The sequence below is a fragment of the Salvelinus fontinalis genome, chromosome 32, assembly GCF_029448725.1.
Source record: "Salvelinus fontinalis isolate EN_2023a chromosome 32, ASM2944872v1, whole genome shotgun sequence".
In the NCBI taxonomy this organism is placed as follows: domain Eukaryota; kingdom Metazoa; phylum Chordata; class Actinopteri; order Salmoniformes; family Salmonidae; genus Salvelinus; species Salvelinus fontinalis.
This window is the reverse complement of record NC_074696.1, coordinates 17500419-17524744: the sequence shown is the minus strand read 5'-3', so window position 1 is coordinate 17524744 and position 24326 is coordinate 17500419. Positions and strand designations below refer to the sequence as shown.

The 24326-nt window shown below is 45.0% G+C and overlaps 1 protein-coding gene across 2 annotated transcripts in view; it reads left to right on the top strand.

The window, feature by feature from the left end:
• Nucleotides 1–24326, top strand: part of LOC129830813 (gamma-aminobutyric acid type B receptor subunit 2-like) — a 415909-nt gene that overhangs the window by 170575 nt on the left and 221008 nt on the right. For both annotated transcript variants that reach the window (XM_055893565.1, XM_055893566.1), the window contains exon 3: nt 8307–8477. In XM_055893565.1, the coding sequence (XP_055749540.1) occupies nt 8307–8477 (171 nt within the window). The remainder of the gene's footprint in view (nt 1–8306; nt 8478–24326) is intronic.

Here is a 24326-nt window from a genome sequence, read left to right as displayed (position 1 = left end):
CGCGCAATCGACCCCATTCAAATCGTCATCACGTAAAGGCATCCAGGGGAAGACGTAAGCAGTGTCTGTATACTCATAGCAATAACAGTGCCCTTTTAACTGACTCCAGATCAGGGGCCAAAATTTCTGAAATCTGACTCCATGTCAGGGAAATTGCTGTAGAATGGGCTCTGTTCCACTTAGAGACAAAACTTCAACTCCTATAGAAACTACAGACTGTTTTCTATCCAATAATAATAATAATATGCATATTGTACGATCAAGGATTTTGTGGGAAGCCGTTTCAAAAATTACACGATTAGCATAAATAGTCACAACAGCGCCCCCATCCTCAACAGGTTAACCAGGTAGGCCATTTGAGAACATGTTCTCATTTACAACTGCGACCTGGCCAAGATAAAGCAAAGCGGTGCGACACAAACAACAACACAGAGTTACACATGGGATAAACAAACGTACAGTCAATAACACACCTTTACCCTAAGTCTAAGAAGACAGTCTGCAACATTTTCAATACCTGGCCCTGCCAGGCTTCAGTCAGTGCAATTGGCTTAGAGACTTTATCTATTGACTCCCTATACCTGATCACAGAGACCGCTCCTATACCTCATCACAGAGACAGCCCCTATTCCTGATCACAGAGACAGCTACTATACCTGATCACAGAGACAGCTCCTATTCATGATCACAGAGACAGCTCCTATACCTGATCACAGAGACAGCCCCTATACCTGATCACAGAGACAGCCCCTATTACCTGATCACAGAGACAGCCCCTATTACCTGATCACAGAGACAGCTCCTATACCTGATCACAGAGACAGCTACTATACCTGATCACAGACAGCCCCTATTCCTGATCACAGAGACAGCTACTATACCTGATCACAGAGACAGCTACTATACCTGATCACAGAGACAGCCCCTGTTACCTGATCACAGAGACAGCCCCTATTACCTGATCACAGAGACAGCTCCTATACCTGATCACAGAGACAGCTCCTATACCTGATCACAGAGACAGCCCCTATTCCTGATCACAGAGACAGCCCCTATTACCTGATCACAGAGACAGCCCCTATTACCTGATCACGGAGACAGCCCCTATACCTGATCACAGAGACAGCCCTTATTACCTGATCACAGAGACAGCCCCTATACCTGATCACAGAGACAGACCCTATTACCTGATCACAGAGACAGCCCTTATTACCTGATCACAGAGACAGCCCCTATACCTGATCACAGAGACAGCCCCTATTACCTGATCACAGAGACAGCCCCTATTCCTGATCACAGAGACAGCCCCTATTACCTGATCACAGAGACAGCCCCCATACCTGATCACAGAGACAGCTCCAATTACCTGATCAGTCAAGTTTCAAATAATCTGATACGGCAGACTTCATTCAGTGAGAAGGCATGCTCTGAGAATGAGAATGGACCATTTATCGATCTCTCTCTGTTTATCTCTTTCTTTCTATCTAAGCTCTCTTTCTCTCTTTTTCTATATGCAGTATCAACCTCTCTCTTATATGCTTTCATTATTTTCATTTTTCTCTTCTTCTCTGTCATTCTCTTATATCCACATAACTTGATTTCAACTGTTGAATAATTCAAAATGGAAGACAGACAGAAAGCAAACAGGCTTTATATTCTCTCAAACTACACATTGTATTTATAATCATGTCTCAATAGATTTCCCCAGCAATCGTATCACTAAGTAATTCACACAGATATTCTCAAATACATCATTCTGTAATACTACCGTGGTTCTAATAATCCCCAGGTGTAGAGTGTCCCAAATGGCACCCTATTCCCTATGGGCCCTGGTCAAAAGTAGTGTACTATATAAGTAATAGGATGCCATTTGGGAGATACCCTCATTACCAAAGCCCCAGTGACCTTGCAGTGGGTGGGGAGTCTCAGACAGAGGCCCAATCTCTACAGCTTTAATTAACATTGGCACTGGGAGCCTGATGGAGAGGAGAGTGGAGACACAGGTTGTCCATGTGGCCCTGTCTATCTACCTGCTGAGCTGTGTGTGTGTGTGTGTGTGTGTGTGTGTGTGTGTGTGTGTGTGTGTGTGTGTGTGTGTGTGTGTGTGTGTGTGTGTGTGTGTGTGTGTGCGTGCGTGCGTGCGTGCGTGCGTGCGTGCGTGCGTGCGTGCGTGGGTTAAAGGGGATTACTAGGAGTTGATGGAAAGGAGGGCTACCTGCAGCTCCATTATGGTGGCTTGTAAAGAATGTCAATCTTGCGTGTGTGTGTGCGAACCAAAGAGGGCCATTACATTTGAATAGACCTTTTTAAATCTTGTTATGTAAGACAGCACTCTCAGATATGTGATATCATAGCGCTATTTTAAGTCTTCCATATGAATAAAACACTCTACTGTATTTAGTCAAAGACTGACCCATTTTGTCAGCTGTGTTTGAGATAATTTCACATGATGACTTTCTCACCAAACCGTCTGCACCATTGGCAGCTTCAGATTGATTTGGAGACAGAAAGGCAACCTTGACTTGTTACCTCAAATCCAACAATAGATTTTCTCAGCTAGTGACCTATAATAACCACTTGGCCCTGAATCTAAACAGGATCATTTACCTGGGGTCCTAGAGTCACACCTCTGTGCAAGACCAATGTGAAAAATAACAATAACCGGCAATTCCCTTCAAAAATCTAACTGCTGGGCTGATATGGGCTCTCAGGGTGGAACTTAATTCAACCCATAGCCATGGAACTATGAACTTAATGTCTTTGTTAACTGCACCTCTTATTCTACTAGTTGGTAGTATGAGTGGTAGTAGTACTGTAGAAGTAGTAGAAGTAGTAGTAGTAGTTGCAGTAGTAGTAGTAGTAGAACAGTTAGGTTGGAGTCGTTAACTCGTTTTTCAACCACTCCACAAACTTCTTGTTAACAAATTATAGTTTTGGCAAGTCGGTTAGGACATCTACTTTGTGTATGACACAAGTCATTTTTCCAACAATTGTTTACAGACAGATTATTTTACTTATAATTCACTGTATCACAATTCCAGTGGGTCAGAAGTTTACAAACACGAAGTTGACTGTGCCGTTACACAGCTTGGAAAATTCCATAAAATTATGTCATGGCTTTAGAAGCTTCTGATAGGCTAATTGACATCATTTGAGTAAATTGGAGGTGTACCTGTGGATGTATTTCAAGGCCTACCTTCAAACTCAGTGCCTCTTTGCTTGACATTATGGGAAAATCAAAAGAAATCAGCCAAGACCTCAGAAAAAAAATTATAGACCTCTACAAGTATGGCTCATCCTTGGTAACAATTTCCAAACGCCTGAAGGTACCACGTTCATCTGTACAAACAATAGTACGCAAGTATAAACACCATGGGACCACGCATCCGTCAGGAAGGAGACGCTTTCGGTCTCCTAGAGATTAATGTACTTTGGTGCGAAAAGTGCAAATCAATCCCAGAACAACAGCAAAGGACCTTGTGAAGATGCTGGAGGAAACAGGTACAAAAGTATCTATTTCCACAGTAAAACGAGTCCTATATCGACATAACCTGAAAGGCCGCTCAGCAAGGAAGAAGCCACTGCTCCAAAACAGCCATCAAAAAGGCAGACTACGGTTTGCAACTGCACATGGGGACAAAGATCGTACTTTTTGGGGAATTGTCCTCTGGTCTGATGAAACAAAAATAGAACTGTTTGCCATAATGACCATCGTTATGTTTGGAGGAAAAAGGGGGACGCTTGCAAGCCGAAGAACACCATCCCAACCGTGAAGCACGGGGGTGGCAGCATCATGTTGTGGGGGTGCTTTGCTGCAGGAGGGAGTGGTGTACTTCACAAAATAGATGCCATCATGAGGGAGGAAAATTATGTGGATATATTGAAGCAACATCTCAAGACATCAGTCAGGAAGTTCAAGCTTGGTCGCAAATGGGTCTTCCAAATGCACTATGACCCCAAGCATACTTCCAAAGTTGTGGCAAAATGGCTTAAGGACAACAAAGTCAAGGTATTGGAGTGGCCGTCACAAAGCCCTGACCTCAATCCTAAAGAAAATGTGTGGGCAGAACTGAAAAAGCATGTTCGAGCAAGGAGACCTACAAACCTGACTCAGTTACACCAGCTCTGTCAGGAGGTATGGAACAAAATTCACCCAACTTATTGTGGGAAGCTTGTGGAAGGCTACCCAAAATATTTGACCCAAGTTAAACGATTTAAAGGCAATGCTATCAAATACTAATTGAGTGTATGTAAAGTTCTGACCCACTGGGAATGTGATGAAATAAATAATATCTGAAATAAATCATTCTCTCTGCTATTATTCTGACATTTCACATTCTTAAAATAAAGTGGTGATCCTAACTGACCTAAGACAGGGAATTTTTACGTGGATTAAATGTCAGGAATTGTGAAAAACGGAGTTTAAATGTATTTGGTTAAGGTGTATGTAAACTTCTGACTTCAACTGTATTTGTATTAGCGGTAGTAGTAGTAATAGTAGAAGTAGTAGTAGTAGCAGTAGCAGTAGCAGCAGCAGCAGCAGCAGCATTACTAGTGCTAGTAGTAGTAGCAGCAGCAGCAGAAGTAGTAGTAGTAGTAGTAGCAGCATTATAGTAGTAGTAGTAGTAGCAGCGTAGCAGCACCAGCAGCAGTAGTAGTAGTAGTAGTAGTAGCAGCAGTAGTAGTAGTACTAGCAGCAGTAGCAGTAGTAGCAGTAGTAATAGTCTTAGTTGTAGTTGTATTAGCAGTGGTAGTAGTAGTTATAGTTTCCGTCGTTGTGGTAGTAGTAGTACTAGTAGTAATAGAAGTAGTAGTGGTAGTAGTGGTAGTAGTAGTTGTATTAGCAGTAATATTCATCATAGTAGTAGTAGTAGTAGTAATAGCAGTAGCAGCAGCAGTGGCAGTAATAGTTGTAGCAACAATAGTAGTAGTACTACTAGTAGTAGTAATAGTAGTAGTAGTAGTAGTAGTAGTAAATACAATTGATCATTAAAAAGTAGTAGAAGTAGTAGTAGTAGTAGTGGTGATAGTAGTGGTAGTGCTAGCAGTAGTGGTTGTAGTAGTAGTAGTAGTAGTGGTAATAGTATGGTAGTGCTAGCAGAAGTGGTTGTAGTAGTAGTAGTAGTAGTAATAGTAATAGGTGTTTTACAATAGTCATTCTGTGATCATACTACGTTATACCCATATGTGGGTTTCAATCAAGCGCTTATAGTTTTGTATCTGATTTTCCTGTAGTTTACCCAAGGTATATAATTACCACAGCAACTCTCCTGACCACCCTTTCCCCTTTCTCCCCGGGCTATCACAGGAGGCTTCAACCCAATCAATGTGTTTGGGCAAAAAATCACTGGTTCTCATTGGAGACCCATGGGAGCTTCTCCCGGTGTGGGTGTAGAAAACAGCCGTAGCTAAACGGAGATTAAAACTACAGCGGAAAGACCCAGTAAAGCCCTTTTAAAACTGGTGGGTGATTTTGGATTTAGCACTGGTACTGAAATAAAGGGTCTCCTCTCTCCTTAATTGACGCTTGTAATCCGTGTGTTGTTCCAGGGTCCTCAACTGATGGTTTGGGAAACAACAGGGAGCCCAAAGGAAATGGGTTCTAGAGAGTGGATAATACTGAGGCATGATGGGCCGGTGGAGGTTTGCTGTAGATTTGCTGAATGTTGTTGGTAAATGTTTGACTGACATCGGTTCAACATATGGACTCTATCAATCTCCATTTATGAGGTTTACTATAAGGAGTACATGGTGAAATGTATTCTCAGTGTAGAGAAAATAATTAACATGAAAGCTATATTAATCAAATGTATTAACCACATTCCCCACAAAATGATATACTAACTGTACATACTGTATGACATCAATATGAGTTGAGATAATACAAGAATACATGTTTGAAAATAGTAAAAAGATTATTCTTGATTGGTCTTGGCTGGCTTTTGAAGATCACGGCAAAGCACCCCAGAGTGGAGGTGCTATGACTAGCTTCTCTCATCTTAAACCTGCTTCCAAGAAATATGCACGCAATCACACACACACACCCCTAGCCTCAATCAGAACGATAATATCCTCCTTTTGATCGCTATCATGAATCAGTGTGTCTGCTTAATTTCTTTCTGCTCAGTAATTAACCCTGCGTTGATTCATATCAGTCATTCATTTAATGAGAGATTGGACACATTGAAATTGGAGTGCAACGAGTTTTCTTCTCTCAGCTAGCGAAACATGCTAATGGAACCGAGGCAACCATTCCGGATTTGGCAGGACTAGGCTAAATTTCTGCAAAGCCAAAGTCTCCCATTCAACGTTATCTTTCTGCGATATGATTGTTAACACTTTACTGTCGCCCCTCATGTATATGGCTTCACAAAGCCTTTAAAACAACTACACAATATTCTTTGTCAAACTGTAAGGTGAACATTTACGTAAGGTGAACCTTTCCAAATTCTAGTTTTAACTTTGCAATGATGTCTTTGTCAAGAGCTCGCTACTTTTTCAGTATACATGAGACAGTGCGGTGGTATCTTTCTCATCTCGTGTTTGCTGGCTGTCAGTTAGTAGAGAGAGAGAGAGAGAGAGAAAGAGAGACAGACAGACAGACAGACAGACAGACAGACAGACAGACAGACAGACAGACAGTTGTTTCTCTCTCTCTCGTCTCCCTCCCACTAGCAGAGCCAGAGAACCTTCCAATGCCAGAGTAGTGTAGGGACAGATACTGTGGAAGATACTGTAGGCCTACTATTGGTCAAAGGGAGAGGACACATTGATGTGTGAAAATGTTGTACATTCCATAGCAGTGAATGTCTCCATGTTCACTCAATGATTTGGTTTTCAACTTGTACCTGGAAAAACATGACTTCAGAATATGTTTCCACAGACGAAAGTAGCCTAGTGTGTTGTATTCAGAGCTAGTGCTTGCTACATAAAATGCAGTCCTTGCTGTTTGAAATCTTGAAAGCAGTAATTTCCTGAAAAAGGTATCTCTTTTAAAGTTCAGCAATTTTTGGGGGAAACCTGAATTAATTTAAACCTGCTTATGGTGCAGTATTTGAACTGAATATGCGAGGTGTATTTAAAAATGACACAGCAAATTTGTATCAACTTTTCTGTGCAAAGAAAATGAATGGAAACGGAACCAAACAGAACCCATGTAAACGATTGTTAGAGAGGAATACTTTTAACTTGACCTTAGTCTCAGAATCTTTCATGAATACACAAACACAAACACAAACACACACGTCAGTCAGTCAGTCAGTCAGTTAATGTCGTCCATCCCAGCTGTCACTCCCACCAAACAATTACAGCTCCTGTTACTGTGGGCACTCTGAAGGTGTGAGCTTCCCTGATGTTTCCACAGACGTGTGAGAGTGTTAATTTGTTCAGACTAGATGGACTCCCAGACTAGATAGAGAGTGTGTGTGTGTGTGTCTGTCCTCCCGGCGTGTGTGTATGTATCTGGCGTGCGTGTGCGTGCATGCGTCCGTGCGTGCGACTGACACACTGAGACTGCCCTAGTTGCCATGGCTTAATCCCTCAGATGGCGATCGAAGGCCTCTGTCTAGAGCTCAGATCTCAGATGGCGATCGAAGGCCTCTGTCTAGAGCTCAGATCTCAGATGGCGATCGAAGGCCTCTGTCTAGAGCTCAGATCTCAGATGGCGATCGAAGGCCTCTGTCTAGAGCTCAGATCTCAGATGGTGATTTAAGGCCTCTGTCTAGAGCTCAGATCTCAGATGGTGATTTAAGGCCTCTGTCTAGAGCTCAGATCTCAGATGGTGATTTAAGGCCTCTGTCTAAAGCTCAGATCTCAGATGGTGATTTAAGGCCTCTGTCTAAAGCTCAGATCTCAGATGGTGATTTAAGGCCTCTGTCTAGAGCTCAGATCTCAGATGGTGATTTAAGGCCTCTGTCTAAAGCTCAGATCTCAGATGGTGATTTAAGGCCTCTGTCTAAAGCTCAGATCTCAGATGGTGATTTAAGGCCTCTGTCTAAAGCTCAGATCTCAGATAGCGATTTAAGGCCTCTGTCTAAAGCTCAGATCTCAGATGGTGATTTAAGGCCTCTGTCTAAAGCTCAGATCTCTGATGGTGATTTAAGGCCTCTGTCTAAAACTCAGATCTCAGATGGTGATTTAAGGCCTCTTTCTAAAGCTCAGATCTCAGATAGCGATTTAAGGCCTCTGTCTAAAGCTCAGATCTCTGGGCTTGAACTCCTACTTTCAGAACACCAGAATCAGTCTGAATGTAGCCAACGTTTAGTGGTCAGAAATGTACTATTCTGTACCTTTCCTTTTCTTTCCAGCTCTCCTTTGCGGCAACAACCCCGGTTCTGGCCGACAAGAAGAAGTACCCCAACTTCTTCCGGACGGTTCCGTCAGACAACGCAGTGAACCCAGCAGTGGTCAAGTTCCTCAACTTCTACCACTGGAGCCGTGTGGGGACCCTCACACAGGATGTCCAGAGGTTCTCAGAGGTGAGGGACGAATATATTATGACTATATTATGATTGATTGAGTAATTGATTGATTGATATTAAGGTTTCTTTGAGATAATATGATACAGTATATTGTAGAGATCTCATGATAGAATGATATATTGTGGCGATATCGTGATATTATGATATACACTACATGACCATTGGTATGTGGACACCTGCTTGTGGAACATCTCATTCCAAAATTATGGGCATTAATATGGAGTTGGTCCCCCCATTGCTGCTATAACAGCCGCCACTCTTCTGGGAAGGCTTTCCACTAGATGTTGGAACATTGCTGCGGGGACTTGCTTCCATTTAACCACAAGCGCATTAGGGAGGTCGGGCACTGATGTTGGGCGATTAGGCCTGGCTCGTAGTTGACATTCCAATTCATCCCAAAGGTGTTTGATGGGGTTGAGGTCAGGGCTCTGTGCAGGCCAGTCAAGTTCTTCCACACCCATCTCAACAAACCACCACACCTGCTCAGATAGCTGATGTTAAAAGTTAGTGAGGGAAATTTAAGTCTCCAGGTTCAACGATTTTTGCAATTCATTCCAGTCATTGGCAGCAGAGAACTGGAAGTTAAGGCGGCCAAAGAGGTGTTGGCTTGGGGGTGGACCAGTGAGATATACCTGCTGGAGCGCGTGCTACGGGTGGGTGTTGTTATCGTGACCAGTATCCTGAGATAAGGCAGAGATTTACCTAGCATAGACTTATAGATAAACCTGAAGCCAGTGGGGCTGGCGATGAATATGTAGTGAGGGCCAGCTGACTAGAGCATACAGGTCGCAGTAGTGGGTGGTATAAGGGTCTTTGGTGACAAAACGGATGGCACTGTGATAGACTGCATCCAGTTTTCTGAGTAGAGTATTGGAAGCTATTTTGTAAATGACATCGCCGAAGTCGAGGATTGATAGGATAGTCAGTTTTACGAGGGTATGTTTGGCGACGTGAGTGAAAGAGGCTTTGTTGCGAAATACAAAACCGATTCTAGATTTAATTTTGGATTGGAGATGTTTAATGTGAGTCTGGAAGGAGAGTTTACAGTCTAACCAGACACCTAGGTATTTGTAGTTTTCCACATATTCTAAGTCAGAACCGTCCAGAGTAGTGATGCTATTTGGGCGGGTGCGGGCAGCGATCGATTAAAAGCATGCATTTGGTTTTACTAGCGTTTAAGAGCAGTTGGAGGCCACAGAAGGAGTGTTGTATGGCATTGAAGCTTGTTTAGAGGTTAGAGGTTAGTTAACACAGTGTCCAAAGAAGGGCCAGAGGTATACAGAATGGTGTCGTCTGCGTAGAGGTGGATCAGGGAATCACCCGCAGTAAGAGCGACATCGTATATACATTCAGAGAAAAGAGTCGGCCCGAGAATTGAACCCTGTGGTACCCCCATAGAGACTGCCAGAGGTCCAGACAACAGGCCCTCTGATTTGACACACTGAACTCTGCCTGAGAAGTAGTTGGTGAACCAGGCGAAGCAGTCATTTGAGGAACCAAGGCTGTTGAGTCTGCCGATAAGAATACGGTGATTGACAGAGGCGAAAGCCTTGGCCAGGTCGATGAAATTGGCTCCACAGTATTGTTTTTTTAATCAATGTATGATCTATGATATAGTTTAGTATCTTGAGCGTGGCTAAGGTGCACCCGTGACCAGCTCGAAAACCTGATTGCACAGCGGAGAAGGTGCGGTGGGATTCGAAATGGTCAGTGATCTATTTATTAACTAGACTTTAGAAAGGCAGAGCAGGATGGATATAGGTCTATAACAGTTCGGGTCTAGAGTGTCACCCCCTAGGAAGAGGGGGATGACCGCGGGCGGCAGCTTTCCAATCTTTAGAATCTTGGACGATACGAAAGAGAGGTTGAACAGACTGGTAATAGGGGTTGCAATAATGGCGGCGGATAATTTTAGAAAGAGAGGGTCCAGATTTTCTGGCCCAGGTGAATTGTACGGGTCCAGGTTTTGCAGCTCTTTCAGAACATCTGCTATCTGGATTTGGATGAAGGCAAAGCTGGGGAGGCTCGGGCAAGTAGCTGCGGGGGGTGCGGAGCTGTTGCCCAGGGTTGGGGTAGCCAGAAGGAAAGCATGGCCAGCCGTAGAGAAATGCTTATTGAAATTCTCGATTATCGTGGATTTATTGGTGGTGACTGTGTTACCTAGCCTCAGTGCAGTGGGCAGCTGGGAGGAGGTGCTCTTATTCTCCATGGACTTTACAGTGTCCCAAAACTTTTTGGAGTTAGAGCTACAGGATACAAATTTCTTTTTGAAAAAGCTAGCCTTTGCTTTCCTGACTGACTGCTTATATTGGTTCCTGACTTCCCTGAAAAGTTGAATATCGCAGGGACTATTCGTTGCTAGTGTAGTCCTCCACAGGATGTTTTTGTGCTGGTCGAAGGCCGTCAGGTCTGGAGTGAACCAAGGACAATATCTGTTCTTAGTTCTACATTTTTTGAAAGGGGCATGCTTATTTAAGATGGTGAGGAAATTTCTTTTAAAGAACGACCAGGCATCCTCTACTGACGGGATGAGATCAATATCCTTCCAGGATACCCGGGCCAGGTCGATTAGAAAGGCCTGATCGCAGAAGTGTTTTAGGGAGCGTTTGACAGTGATGAGGGGTGGTCGTTTGACCGTGGACCCATAGCTGATGCAGGCAATGAGGCAGTGATCGCTGAGATCCTGATTGAAAACATCAGAGGTGTATTTGGAGGGCAAGTTGGTCAGGATAATATCTATGAGGGTGCCCACGGATTTAGGGTTGTACCTGGTGGGTTCCTTGATAATTTGTGTGAAATTGAGGGCATCTAGCTTAGATTGTAGGACTGCCGGGGTGTTAAGCATATCCCAGTTTAGTTCACCTAACAGAACGAACTCTGAAGATAGATGGGGGGGGGGGGGGGGGGGGGGGGGGGCAATCAATTCACATATGGTGTCCAGGGCACAGCTGGGAGCTGAGGGGGGTCTATAACAGGCGGAAACATTGAGAGACTTATTTCTGGGGAGATACATTTTTTTAATTAGAAGCTCAAACTGTTTGGGTATAGACCTGGAAAGTATGACAGAACTCTGCAGGCTATCTCTGGAGTAGATTGCAACTCCTCCCCCTTTGGCAGTTCTATCTTGACGGAAAATGTTGTAGTTGGCTATGGAAATCTCTGAATTTTTGGTGGCCTTCCTAAACCAGGATTCAGACACGGCTAGGACATCAGGGTTGGCGGAGTGTGCTAAAGCAGTGAGTGAAACCAACTTAGGGAGGAGGCTTCTGATGTTAACATGCATGAAACCAAGGCTTTTACGGTTACAGAAGTCAACAAATGAGAGTGCCTGGGGACACGCAGGGCCTGGGTTAACCTCCACATCACCCGAGGAACAGAGGAGGAGTAGGAGTAGGGTGAGGGTATAGCTGAAGGCTACCAAAACTGGCTGTCTAGAGCGTTGGGGACAGAGAATAAAAGGAGCAGATTTCTGGGTGCGGTAGAATAGATTCAGGGCATAATGTACAGACAGGGGTATGGTGGGGTACGGGTACAGTGGAGGTAAGCCCAGGCACTGAGTGATGATAAGAGAGGTTGCATCTCTGGACGGGCTAGTTATGCTGGGTTATGCTGGGTATTATCCAGGCAAAAGAAAAATGGCTGGTGTCTGTGCAGAAGGTAAGGGCCGCTAGCAGTGGCTAACAATGACTAAATAGCTAGTAGCTAATTAGCTGGTTAGCTTCTGATGGTTAGCTACTGATGGAGGTTCTGGCTATAAGGTCTAAACAAAATAGCGGATCCGTATCACATTGGGTGAGGCGGGTTACCGGAAGGTATATTTAATTTAAAAATGGAAAAGAGATTGAAAATAAATTTAAATATATACAAAAAAGACGAAAAATGCAAAAAGTAAACGAGAGGACGACAAACCACGTCTGCACTGCTACACCATCTTGGATTGTTTGTATGCTGTAGTGTTAATATTTCTCTTCACCAAAACTAAGGGACCATGAAAAACAGCCCCAGACCATTATTCCTACTCCACCAAACTTTACCGTTGGCACTATGCATTGAGGCAGGTAGTATTCTCCTGACATCCGCCAAACCCAGATTTGTCCGTCAGACTGCCAGATGGTGAACCAAGATTCATCACTCCAGAGAACACGTTTCCACTGCTCCAGAGGCCGAGCTTTACTCCAGCCAACGCTTGGCATTGTGCATGGTGATCTTAGGCTTGTGTGCGGCTGCTATGCCATGGAAACCCATGAAGCTCCCGATGAACAGTTATTGTGCTGACGTTGTGCTGTCAGATGCAGTTCGGAACTCTGTAGTGAGTGTTGCAACTGAGGAGAGAGGATTTTTAAGGGCTACGCTCTTCAGAATTGCGGTCCCGTTCTGTGAGCTTGTGTGTCCTACCACTTTGCTCTGAGCCGTTGTTGCTCCTAAACCTTTCCACTTCACAATAACAGCACTTACAGTTGACCGGGGCAGCTCTAGCAGGGCAGAAATGTACGATTTGACTAGTTGGAAATGTAGCATCCTATGACGGTGCCACGTTGAAAGTCACTAAGCTCTTCCGTAAGACTATTCTACTGCCAATGTTTGACTATGGAGATGACATGGCTGTGTGCTTGATTGTATACCCCTGTCAGCAACAGGTGTGGCTGAAATAGCCAAATCCACTAATTTGAAGGGGAGTCCACATACTTTTGTATATATAGTGTATATCATAGAGACATGACAGATAGGATTGTGCCGAAAGTGGTTACTCCTGATGCAACTTCAACATGGACCCAGAGGGTAGAGAACAGCTTCTTTAAAGGGTTGCTTTTCATTACTTACAGAGCATATTACTATTTATATATTCCCTGTAATGTTATTCCATCTGGTGCGTCCTTTTAAGTCCTTCTAAAAATAAATTACATTTTTGAAAGTGGCGTTTTAACATTATCACTCAACACAAATTACTTCCTTTCCCAGTTTGTGATAAAGTCCTTGTGGGAAAGATGAGTTGCATTATCCCATCTGACTCAACATGCATGGTCTCTGAATACAGGTTTCAGGCCCCAACACCCATCTCACTGAACCGGTACACACATCCACACCCATCTAACTGAACCAGTACACACATCCACACCCATCTCACTGAACCGGTACACACATCAACACCCATCTCACTGAACCGGTACACACATCCACACCCATCTCACTGAACCAGTACACACATCAACACCCATCTCACTGAACCAGTACACACATCCACACCCATCTCACTGAACCAGTACACACATCCACATCCATCTAACTGAACCAGTACACACATCCACATCCATCTAACTGAACCAGTACACACATCCACACCCATCTCACTGAACCAGTACACACATCCACATCCATCTAACTGAACCAGTACACACATCCACACCCATCTCACTGAACCAGTACACACATCCACACCCATCTCACTGAACCAGTACACACATCCACACCCATCTAACTGAACCAGTACACACATCAACACCCATCTCACTGAACCAGTACACACATCAACATCCATCTCACTGAACCAGTACACACATCCACACCCATCTCACTGAACCAGTACACACATCCACACCCATCTCACTGAACCAGTACACACATCAACACCCATCTCACTGAACCAGTACACACATCCACACCCATCTCACTGAACCAGTACACACATCCACACCCATCTCACTGAACCAGTACACACATCAACACCCATCTCACTGAACCAGTACACACATCCACACCCATCTAACTGAACCAGTACACACATCCACACCCATCTCACTGAACCAGTACACACATCCACACCCATCTCACTGAACCAGTACACACATCCACACCCATCTCACTGAACCAGTACACACATCCACACCCATCTCACTGAACCAGTACACACATCCACACCCATCTCACTGAACCAGTACACACATCCACACCCATCTAACTGAACCAGTACACACATCCACACCCATCTAACTGAACCAGTACACACATCAACACCCATCTCACTGAACCAGTACACACATCCACACCCATCTCACTGAACCAGTACACACATCCACACCCATCTCACTGAACCAGTACACACATCCACACCCATCTCACTGAACCAGTACACACATCAACATCCATCTCACTGAACCAGTACACACATCAACATCCATCTAACTGAACCAGTACACACATCCACATCCATCTCACTGAACCAGTACACACATCCACACCCATCTCACTGAACCAGTACACACATCCACACCCATCTAACTGAACCAGTACACACATCCACACCCATCTCACTGCTGTGGAGGTCCACTGAGGAACTGTTCTCTCCAGGAGAATGTTGAGGCATGCATGGTGGTTTCAAGTAAAACCAGATGACTGCACCTGCTTCCCCACACACAGTCTCTCTCAGCAGACACATGTTTTACTTAGCCATCAGGGAGTTAGCACAAAATTGGCTAAGATAGTTGTTTGGAGGCACTGTTTCTGTGGTCCACACCTTCTGAGGTTTCTCCATGGATTAGTGTGGTGGAGAAATAGAAGGGAGTCCTTACTATAGTATACATGTACTGTATGTAACCCTCTCACTAGGCTCGAATTTGACTCTCACGATATTACCTTACCTAGAATATCACAACAACATGGGATGTTAGGAGAGAAGGACATCTCCAATAAGAATCCCTATTGTAAACTCTCTACGGTGTTGACAAATAGGGTATTAACTTCAGATGGAATGATTATAGATTTTTGTTATTGTATATTGCTTTCCCATGCATTGAATGAAATTGAAACAGGAAATGACTCCACCAAGGCAACATACATAAGGTTCAAGATGTGTATTATTACATTTTCAATGCACCACATCAAAAGAAATAGTAAATAATAAACCCCAATGAGTCAGGCTCAACACATGTCCAAATGATTTCAAGCTTGTTAAACCCGTGGGCGCGTTGGAGATCCCCAAAAAATGACGAAACGCATAAAGTCCAGAAGCACCCCACCGTTGTGGTTACTCACTACTCGTAGATATTCCCTCAGCAAAGTATGGCAGTTTCGTGCAGGTTTTCTCACAAGATCCACAGCGAGCACAGCTATCAATGCAGACAGTACTCCTTAGCCGTAACAGATATCAGATTGAAACATGAACTCGTTAATCTTCCCCAAGCTGTTCTCTCTCGGTGTCACTAGGCTAACCTCACGGCTGTCAAATACCTCCACCATGAGACGGTAGCTTCAGTCTTTACTAAGTCTTTCTCAACAAAGTGATAATAACTCTCTTATGAAATAAAATAGGTATTTCCCTTCAAAACTCAATAGGTATGGGTTTTGTTCCACTTTTATCGTCATCTTTTATCATTTTTCATCACCAACGTAATGTAATGTCCATCCTTTTCTCAACGTCTCTCTCTTGTTCCCCCAAGGCCTCCAGTTAACCAGGTCAACTCCCATTGGCCACAGCTTAATAAGCGACCTTATTGGTCAAAACTTAAACTTAAAAGTAAACCAACCTTTTCACTTGTACATTACCAATTAATTCTAACATATGAACTCAATACTTGGTTTTACCAAGGGTATTACATGTATATCAATCATCAGCAGCATCCGTTCTTATGGAGCTATGGTATTTGACATCTATTCACTGAAACAAAAACCACTGGCTCCTTTCTTCGACTTGTCATACCTCTAGATAGGAATTTAAACGTGTGTGAGAACAGCACATCGCCCTAACAGCACCAACACCGCAGCACCCCATGATACCCTGTTTGTGTATCATAGTGGTATCGGGAGATATCAAAGTGTGGATTAAAAATCTATCACTTGTGACTGGAGAGCGTGGCATTGTCTTGTGTTGTCGGGCTAGTTGAAAACAATCTATGTGGTGGTGCGGAGGGATAAGAAGACTCGCTGTGACTCTGTGGAAGAGTTAAATCCTTTTATCTCCCTCCTCCTGATGCCGCCATGGGGTTTAGAACGGCAAGAAAGACGGAAGGGCGGCCGATTCAATCAACCTGCTATACCATTTGTCCTTAATCCTGATTTACAAATATATGCAAGGGAGGAAGCATCGTTTTCTCCACTTTCTTCCATTCTCCACTCAGATTGTTGCATTGGATCTAGCAGTGGTTTGGTTGATTTGGGCAGGAAAACAAACTGTGTAAAATTATGAAAGGATATAGGAAGACTTAAATAGAATCAATTTGTCCATATAAGATGGGGAAAAGGGAATGTGTTCTGCATTTCATTTCAATGGTCCAAAAGTCCTTGAGAATAGATATGGGAGAGTATCGGAACAGCTGTTTATACATTCATGTCTGTATTCTTACAAACCTGTGCATATGACTCTCTCTGAGAAATTATGTCTATATTTCATAACTTTATCCAGTTGTGAAAGACATTTCATTACTTCCTAGTCCTTCCTTACTTCTGAGCCACTATCCAATACATTTTCAGAAACTGACAGTTTTGCAGGTCGTTTTTCCTCACAACATCTATCAATACGTCTGTCTAACGTCTAGCTGACAAATGTCTGGATTTCATTGCTTTCGGTTTAGCTTGACAGGATCTCTCCCAGTCTGTCCTGTCTGCACTGTTGCCATCTGACACATTTCAGGAACCTAGGAAGTTTTTCCTTTGCACTGTCTATTAATAAGTGGATTAAGGTCTGTTTTGAATCACACTACACCATGCAGTCTTGATGATTAAGCCTCAATCCCCTGTTTGCTGTTAGAGACTAGAATGCCTCATGATGATGAATTCAAACTATTTGTCAAGGCCCCTGCTCTTTAGGTGGCGGATTGTGTGTGTGTGTGAGATCACTTGAACCTCTCTGCTTTCTCTACCATTGTAGTTCCTAAGCTCTGCCAGGTTAACTAGGACTTCACAGAGCCAGGCCTGCAGAGACACTGTACAAGGAGTAGAGTGAAGTTGTCAATAGACGCTGATCTTGGGTCAGTCACCCCTCCTCCTCTCCTCATCACTCTCTCTGATCAACATTAGTGAAATTAGAACACAGAAAAATCCCTCACTGAGCGAGGTAATCACAATACATAAAGGAATGACTGCGATCACACTTTCAAACCTTACGTTGATATCATGACCTTGCCAAGAAATCGTAGAAAAGCAATACGATTTAGAAAATATCAAAAAATAAAAATATGTACACTACAGGTCAAAAGTTTTAGAAACTGTAACGAGTTCGCTGAGAATCGGGAAGCAAGTACAGGGAGTGAGTGTTTTAATAAGCAAACAAAACAATATACACGAAACACAAACAAGGCACTGACATGAAAACAGAGTCAATAACCGCTGAGGAAAGAACCAAGGGGAGTTACAAATATAGTGAAGATAATCAAGGAGGTGATGGATTCCAGGTGAGTGTCATGAGGCGCAGATGCGCGAGACGATGGTGACAGGTGTGCGGGATAATCAGCAGCCTGATGACCTAGAGAACGGAGAGGGAGAATACGTAGTACCCCTCCCTTACGCGCGGCTCCAGACGCAGGACGCCATCAAAGGGGACGAACCTGGGGATCGGACCGGTCACCCCTGCAGAAGCGCGAGAACCTGTCATGCCAGCTGAGGCACGGAAACCTGTCGAGTCAGCTGTGGCGCGGGAACCTGACAGATCGGTTGAGGCAAAGGAGCCTGGTGATCCGGCGGATGCACGAAAGCCTGACGAGCCGGCTGAGGAAGGGGAGCATGGCGATCCGGCTAAGGCATGGAGGTAGAAGCTCTTAAGGAGCCTTTTGGTCCTAGACTTGGCACTCCGGTACCTCTTGCCGTGCGGTAGCAGAGAGAACAGTCTATGACATGGGTGATTGGAGTCTTTGATAATTTTTTGGGCCTTCCTCTGAAAACAGCCTAGTATATAGAGTACCAGTCAAAAGTTTGCACACACCTACTCATTCCAGGGTTTTTCCCTATTTTTTATTATTTTCTACATTGTAGAATAATAGTGAACACATCACAACTATGAAATAACACATATGGAATCATGTAGTAACCAAAAAAGTGTTAAACAAATCAAAATATTATTTATATTTGAGATTCTTCAAAGTAGCCACCCTTTGCCTTGATGACAGCTTTGTATAGTTTTGTAGTTCTCTCAACCAGCTTCATGAGGTAGTCACCTGGAATGTGTTTCAATTAACAGGTGTGCCTTTTTAAAAGTTAATTTGTGGAATTTCTTTCCTTCTTAATGCGTTTGAGCCAATCAGTTGTGTTGTGACAAGGTAGGGGTGGTATACAGAAGATAGCCCTATTTGGTAAAAGACCAAGTCCATATTATGGCAAGAACAGCTCAAATAAGCAAACAGAAATGACGGTCCATCATTACTTTAAGACATGAAGGTCAGTCAATCTGTAAAATGTCAAGAACGCAATGTTGCAAAAACCATCAAGTGCTATGATGAAACTGTCTCTCTTGAGGACCACCAGAGGAAAGGGAAGACCCAGAGTTACCTCTGCTGCAGAGGATAAGTTCATTAGAGTTAACTGCCTCAGAAATCGGCAATTAACTGCACTTCAGATTGCACCTCACAGACTTCATGTCACAGACACATTTCAACATCAGCTGTTCAGAGGAGACTGCGTGAATCAGGCCTTCATGCAAAATTTTGCTGCAAAGAAACCACTACTACAGGACACCAATAATAAGAAGAGACTTGCTTGGGCCAAGAAACACGAGCAATGGACATTACACCGGTGGAAATCTGTCCTTTGGTCTGATGAGTCCAAATATGAGATTTTTGGTTCCAACCGCTGTGTCTTTGTGAGACGCAGAGTAGGTGAACAGATGATCTCCGCATGTGTGGTTCCCACCGTGAAGCATGGAGGAGGTGTGACGGTGTGGGGTTGGTTTGCTGGTGACACTGTCTGTGATTTATTTAGAAATCAAGGCACACTTAACCAGCATGGCTACCACATCATTCTGCAGCGATACGCCATCCCATCTTGTTTGCACTTGTTTGGACTTTCATTTGTTTTTCAACAGGACAATGTCCCAACATACCTCCAGGCTGTGTAAGGGCTATTTGACCAAGAAGGAGAGTGATGGAGTGCTGCATCAGATGATCTGGCCTCCACAATCACTCTACCTCAGTCCAAATGAGATGGTTTGGGAACACATCTTGGCCATGTTCTGTTATAATCTCCAACCGGCACAGCCAGAAGAGGACTGGCCACGCCTCATAGCCTGGTTCCTTTCTAGGTTTCTTCCTAGGTTTTGGCCTTTCTAGGGAGTTTTTCCTTGCCCCCGTGCTTCTACACCTGCATTGCTTGCTGTTTGGGGTTTTAGGCTGGGTTTCTGTACAGCACTTTGAGATATCAGCTGATGTAAGAAGGGCTATTGTCACGTTCCTGACCTATTTATGTTAGTTGTTATGTGTGTTAGTTGGTCAGGACGTGAGGTTGGGTGGGCATTCTATGTTTTCTGTTTCTGTGTTGGTTTTGGGTCGCCTGGTATGGCTCTTAAGTAGAGGCAGGTGTTTGGCGTTCCTCTAATTAAGAGTCATATTTAGGTAGGCGTTGTCACAGTGTTCGTTGTGGGTGATTGTCTTCCGTGTTTGTGTTATGTTTGCACCATACGGAACTGTATACGGTTTGTTCGGTTTATGTAGTCTGTTTCCTATTCGTGCGTTCTTCGTGTCTATGTAGTTCTCATGTTTAGGTCAGTCTACGTCGTTTGTTATTTTGTATCAATTCAAGTGTAGTTCGTGTTCGTTTTTCCGTCTTGTCATTAAATTCATTATGTATTCAAACTCCACTGCGCCTTGGTTCAATCCCTGCTCCTCTTCGGATGAAGAAGAGGAGGACAGCCGTTACAGAATCACCCACCACTCCAGAGCCAAGCAGCGGAGTCAACGGAGAAAGGGACAGGAAAAGAAGGAGCAATGGACATGGGACGATGTATTGGACGGAAAGGGTTGTTACACTTGGGAGGAGATCCTGGCTGGGAGGGATCGCCTCCCATGGGAACAGCTGGAGGCACTGAGGAGAGCAGAGGCTACCGGGGAGAGGAACCGGAGCTATGAGGGAACGCGTCTGGCACGGAAGCCAAAAAAGCCCGTAAGTAATTCCCAAAAATTTCTTGGGGGGGGGCTAGGAGGTAGTGGGCCAAGGGCAGGTAGGAGACCTGCGCCCACTTCCCAGGCTTACCGTGGAGAGCGGGAGTACGGGCAGGCGCCGTGTTACGCAGTAGAGCGCACGGTGTCTCCTGTACGAGTGCATAGCCCAGTGCGGGTTATTCCACCTCCCCGCACTGGTAGGGCTAGATTGGGTATTGAGCCAGGTGTCATGAGGCCGGCTCAACGCGTCTGGTCTCCAGTGCGTCTCCTCGGGCCGGCATACATGGCACCTGCCTTACGCATGGTTTCCCCGGTTCGCCTACATAGCCCGGTGCGGGTTATTCCACCTCCCCGCACTGGTCGGGCAACCGGGAGTATTCAACCAGGTAAGGTTGGGCAAGCTCAATGCTCAAGAGTGCCAGTACGCCTCCACGGTCCGGTATTTCCGGCACCACCTCCCCGCCCCAGCCTAGTACCTACAGTGTTTACACTACGCACTAGGCTACCAGTGCGTATCCTGAGCCCTGTTCCTCCTCCACGCACTCTCCCTGTAGTGCGTGTATCTAGCCCGGTGCCTCCAGTTCCGGCACCACGCACTAAGCCACCTGTGCGTCTCCAGAGCCCTGAACACACTGTATCTTCTCCCCCTACTAATCCTGATGTGCTTGTCCTCAGCCCGGTGTCACCAGTGCCGGTACCTCGCATCAGGGATAGAGTAGGCTTTGAGAGTACAGTGTGCCCTGTCCCTGCTCCCCGCACTAGTAGGAAGGTGCTTGTCATTAACACGGTGCCTCCAGTTCCGGCACCACGCACCAGGTCTACAGTGCATCGTATCCGGCCAGAGCCATCCGTCTCCCCAGCGCCATCTGAGCCATCCGTCTCCCCAGCGCCATCTGAGCCATCCGTCTCCCCAGCGCCATCTGAGCCATCCGTCTCCCCAGCGCCATCTGAGCCATCCGTCTCCCCAGCGCCGTCTGAGCCATCCGTCTGCCATGAGCCTGCAAAGCCGCCCGTCTGCCATGAGCCTGCAAAGCCGCCCGTCTGCCATGAGCCTACAGAGCCATCCGCCAGACAGGAGCCGCTAGAGCCGTCAGCCAGACAGGAGCCGCTAGAGCCATCAGCCAGACAGGATCTGCCAGAGCCGCCAACCAGACAGGATCTGCCAGAGCCGCCAACCAGACAGGATCTGCCAGAGCCGCCAACCAGACAGGATCTGCCAGAGCCGCCAACCAGACAGGATCTGCCAGAGCCGCCAACCAGACAGGATCTGCCAGAGCCGCCAGCGAGCCATGAGCAGCCAGAGCCGTCAGAGAGCCATGAGCAGCCAGAGCCGTCAGAGAGCCATGAGCAGCCAGAGCCGTCAGAGAGCCATGAGCAGCCAGAGCCGTCAGAGCGCCATGAGCGTCGAGAGCCGTCAGCCTGCCATGAGCGTCGAGAGCCGTCAGCCTGCCATGAGCGTCGAGAGCCGTCAGCCTGCCATGAGCGTCGAGAGCCGTCAGCCTGCCATGAGCGTCGAGAGCCGTCAGCCTGCCATGAGCGTCGAGAGCCGTCAGCCTGCCATGAGCGTCGAGAGCCGTCAGCCTGCCATGAGCATCGAGAGCCGTCAGCCAGCCATGAGCGTCGAGAGTCGTCAGTCAGCCATGAGCTGCCCTTCAGCCTGAAACGGCTAGATACCCAGAACTGCCCATCAGTCCAGAGCTGTCTCTCTGTCCGGAGCTGCCTTTCAGTCCGGAGTTGCCCCTCTATCCTGATCTCCCTCTCTATCTTAATCTACCTCTATATTCTTATCTATCCCTCTGTCTTGATTTATCTCTCTGTCCCGGTGTTGTCCTTATTAGTGAGGTTATTAAGAGGATTTTGTGGGGATGAAAAGAGGGTGGACATTCTTAGAGGGAGGAAGCTAGGATGGATTATGGTGGGGTGGGGACCTCGCCCGGAGCCTGAGCCACCACCGTGGTTAGATGCCCACCCAGACCCTCCCCTAGACTTTGTGCTGGTGCGTCCGGAGTTCGCACCTTGTGGGGGGGGTAATGTCACGTTCCTGACCTATTTATGTTAGTTGTTATGTGTGTTAGTTGGTCAGGACGTGAGGTTGGGTGGGCATTCTATGTTTTCTGTTTCTGTTTTGGTTTTGGGTCGCCTGGTATGGCTCTTAATTAGAGGCAGGTGTTTGGCGTTCCTCTAATTAAGAGTCATATTTAGGTAGGCGTTGTCACAGTGTTCGTTGTGGGTGATTGTCTTCCGTGTTTGTGTTATGTTTGCACCATACGGAACTGTATACGGTTTGTTCGGTTTATGTAGTCTGTTTCCTATTCGTGCGTTCTTCGTGTCTATGTAGTTCTCATGTTTAGGTCAGTCTACGTCGTTTGTTATTTTGTATCAATTCAAGTGTAGTTCGTGTTCGTTTTTCCGTCTTGTCATTAAATTCATTATGTATTCAAACTCCACTGCGCCTTGGTTCAATCCCTGCTCCTCTTCGGATGAAGAAGAGGAGGACAGCCGTTACAGCTATAGAAATACATTTGATTTGATTTGAGTTAGACAGCAGAGTGAAGGAAAAGAAGCCAACAAGTGCTCAGCATATGTGGGAACTCCTTCAAGACTGTTGGGAAAGCATTCCAGGTGAAGCTGTTTGAGAGAATGCCAAGACTGTGCAAAGCTATCCATCAAGGTGAAGGGTGGCTGCTATGAAGAATCTCAAATATAAAATATATTTGGATTTGTTTAACACTTTTTTGGTTGCCACATGATTTCATATGGGTTATGTCATAGTTTTGGTACTGTATATTTAAATATATAATTGGCTGGTCAATTATAGCATAGCCATTATGCAGTGATAATGTATTGGGCCTATAACCTACTGGACAAACTTCATTGCTACAAAACCATTTGTAATAAGTTAATGTTGCATAGGCTTATATATTTAAAAAAAAATCTGATCGGTAGATCTCAGTTTGCTTAGGGAATCAGTTAGTGATTCTGACTCAAAAAAGGTTGGTGACCACTGGTTTAGTATCTGTGTACTCATACACACGTGAGTGTGTTTGTATGTGATCAAATCACATTTTATTGCTCACATACACATGGTTAGCAGATATTATTGTGAGTGTAACGAAATGCTTATGCTTCTAGATCCGCCAGTGTAGCATTATCTAACAGGTAACAATTCGACAACAAACCTTATATCTAACAAAATCCACAACAAAACCTAATACACACAATCTAGTAAAGGAATGGGATGAGAATATATAAATAAAAAATATATGGATTAGCAGTGACAGAGTGGCTAAGATGCAATAGATAGTGTAGAATAGACATTGTAGTATACAATATACAGTACAGTTGAAGTCGGAAGTTTACATACACCTTAGCCAAATACATTTAACCTCAGTTTCACAGTTCCTGACATTTAATCCTCGTAAAAATTCCCGGTCTTAGGTCAGTTAGGATCACCACTGTCACGCCCTGACCGCAGAGAGCTTTTTATGTCTCTATTTTGGTTTGGTCAGGGTGTGATTTGGGTGGGCATTCTATGTTCCTTTTTCTATGATTTGTATTTCTTGGTGTCTGGTCGGGGGTGGTTCTCAATCAGAGACAACGATAGACAGCTGCCTCTGATTGAGAACCACACCCTGATGTAAGAAGGGCTATAGAAATACATTTGATTTGATTTGCGCCTTTTTCCCACCTGTATTTGTGGGTAATTGTCCATGTATAGTTGCCTGTGAGCACTAAGTTGGCGTCACGTTTTCGGTTTGATGTTTATTGT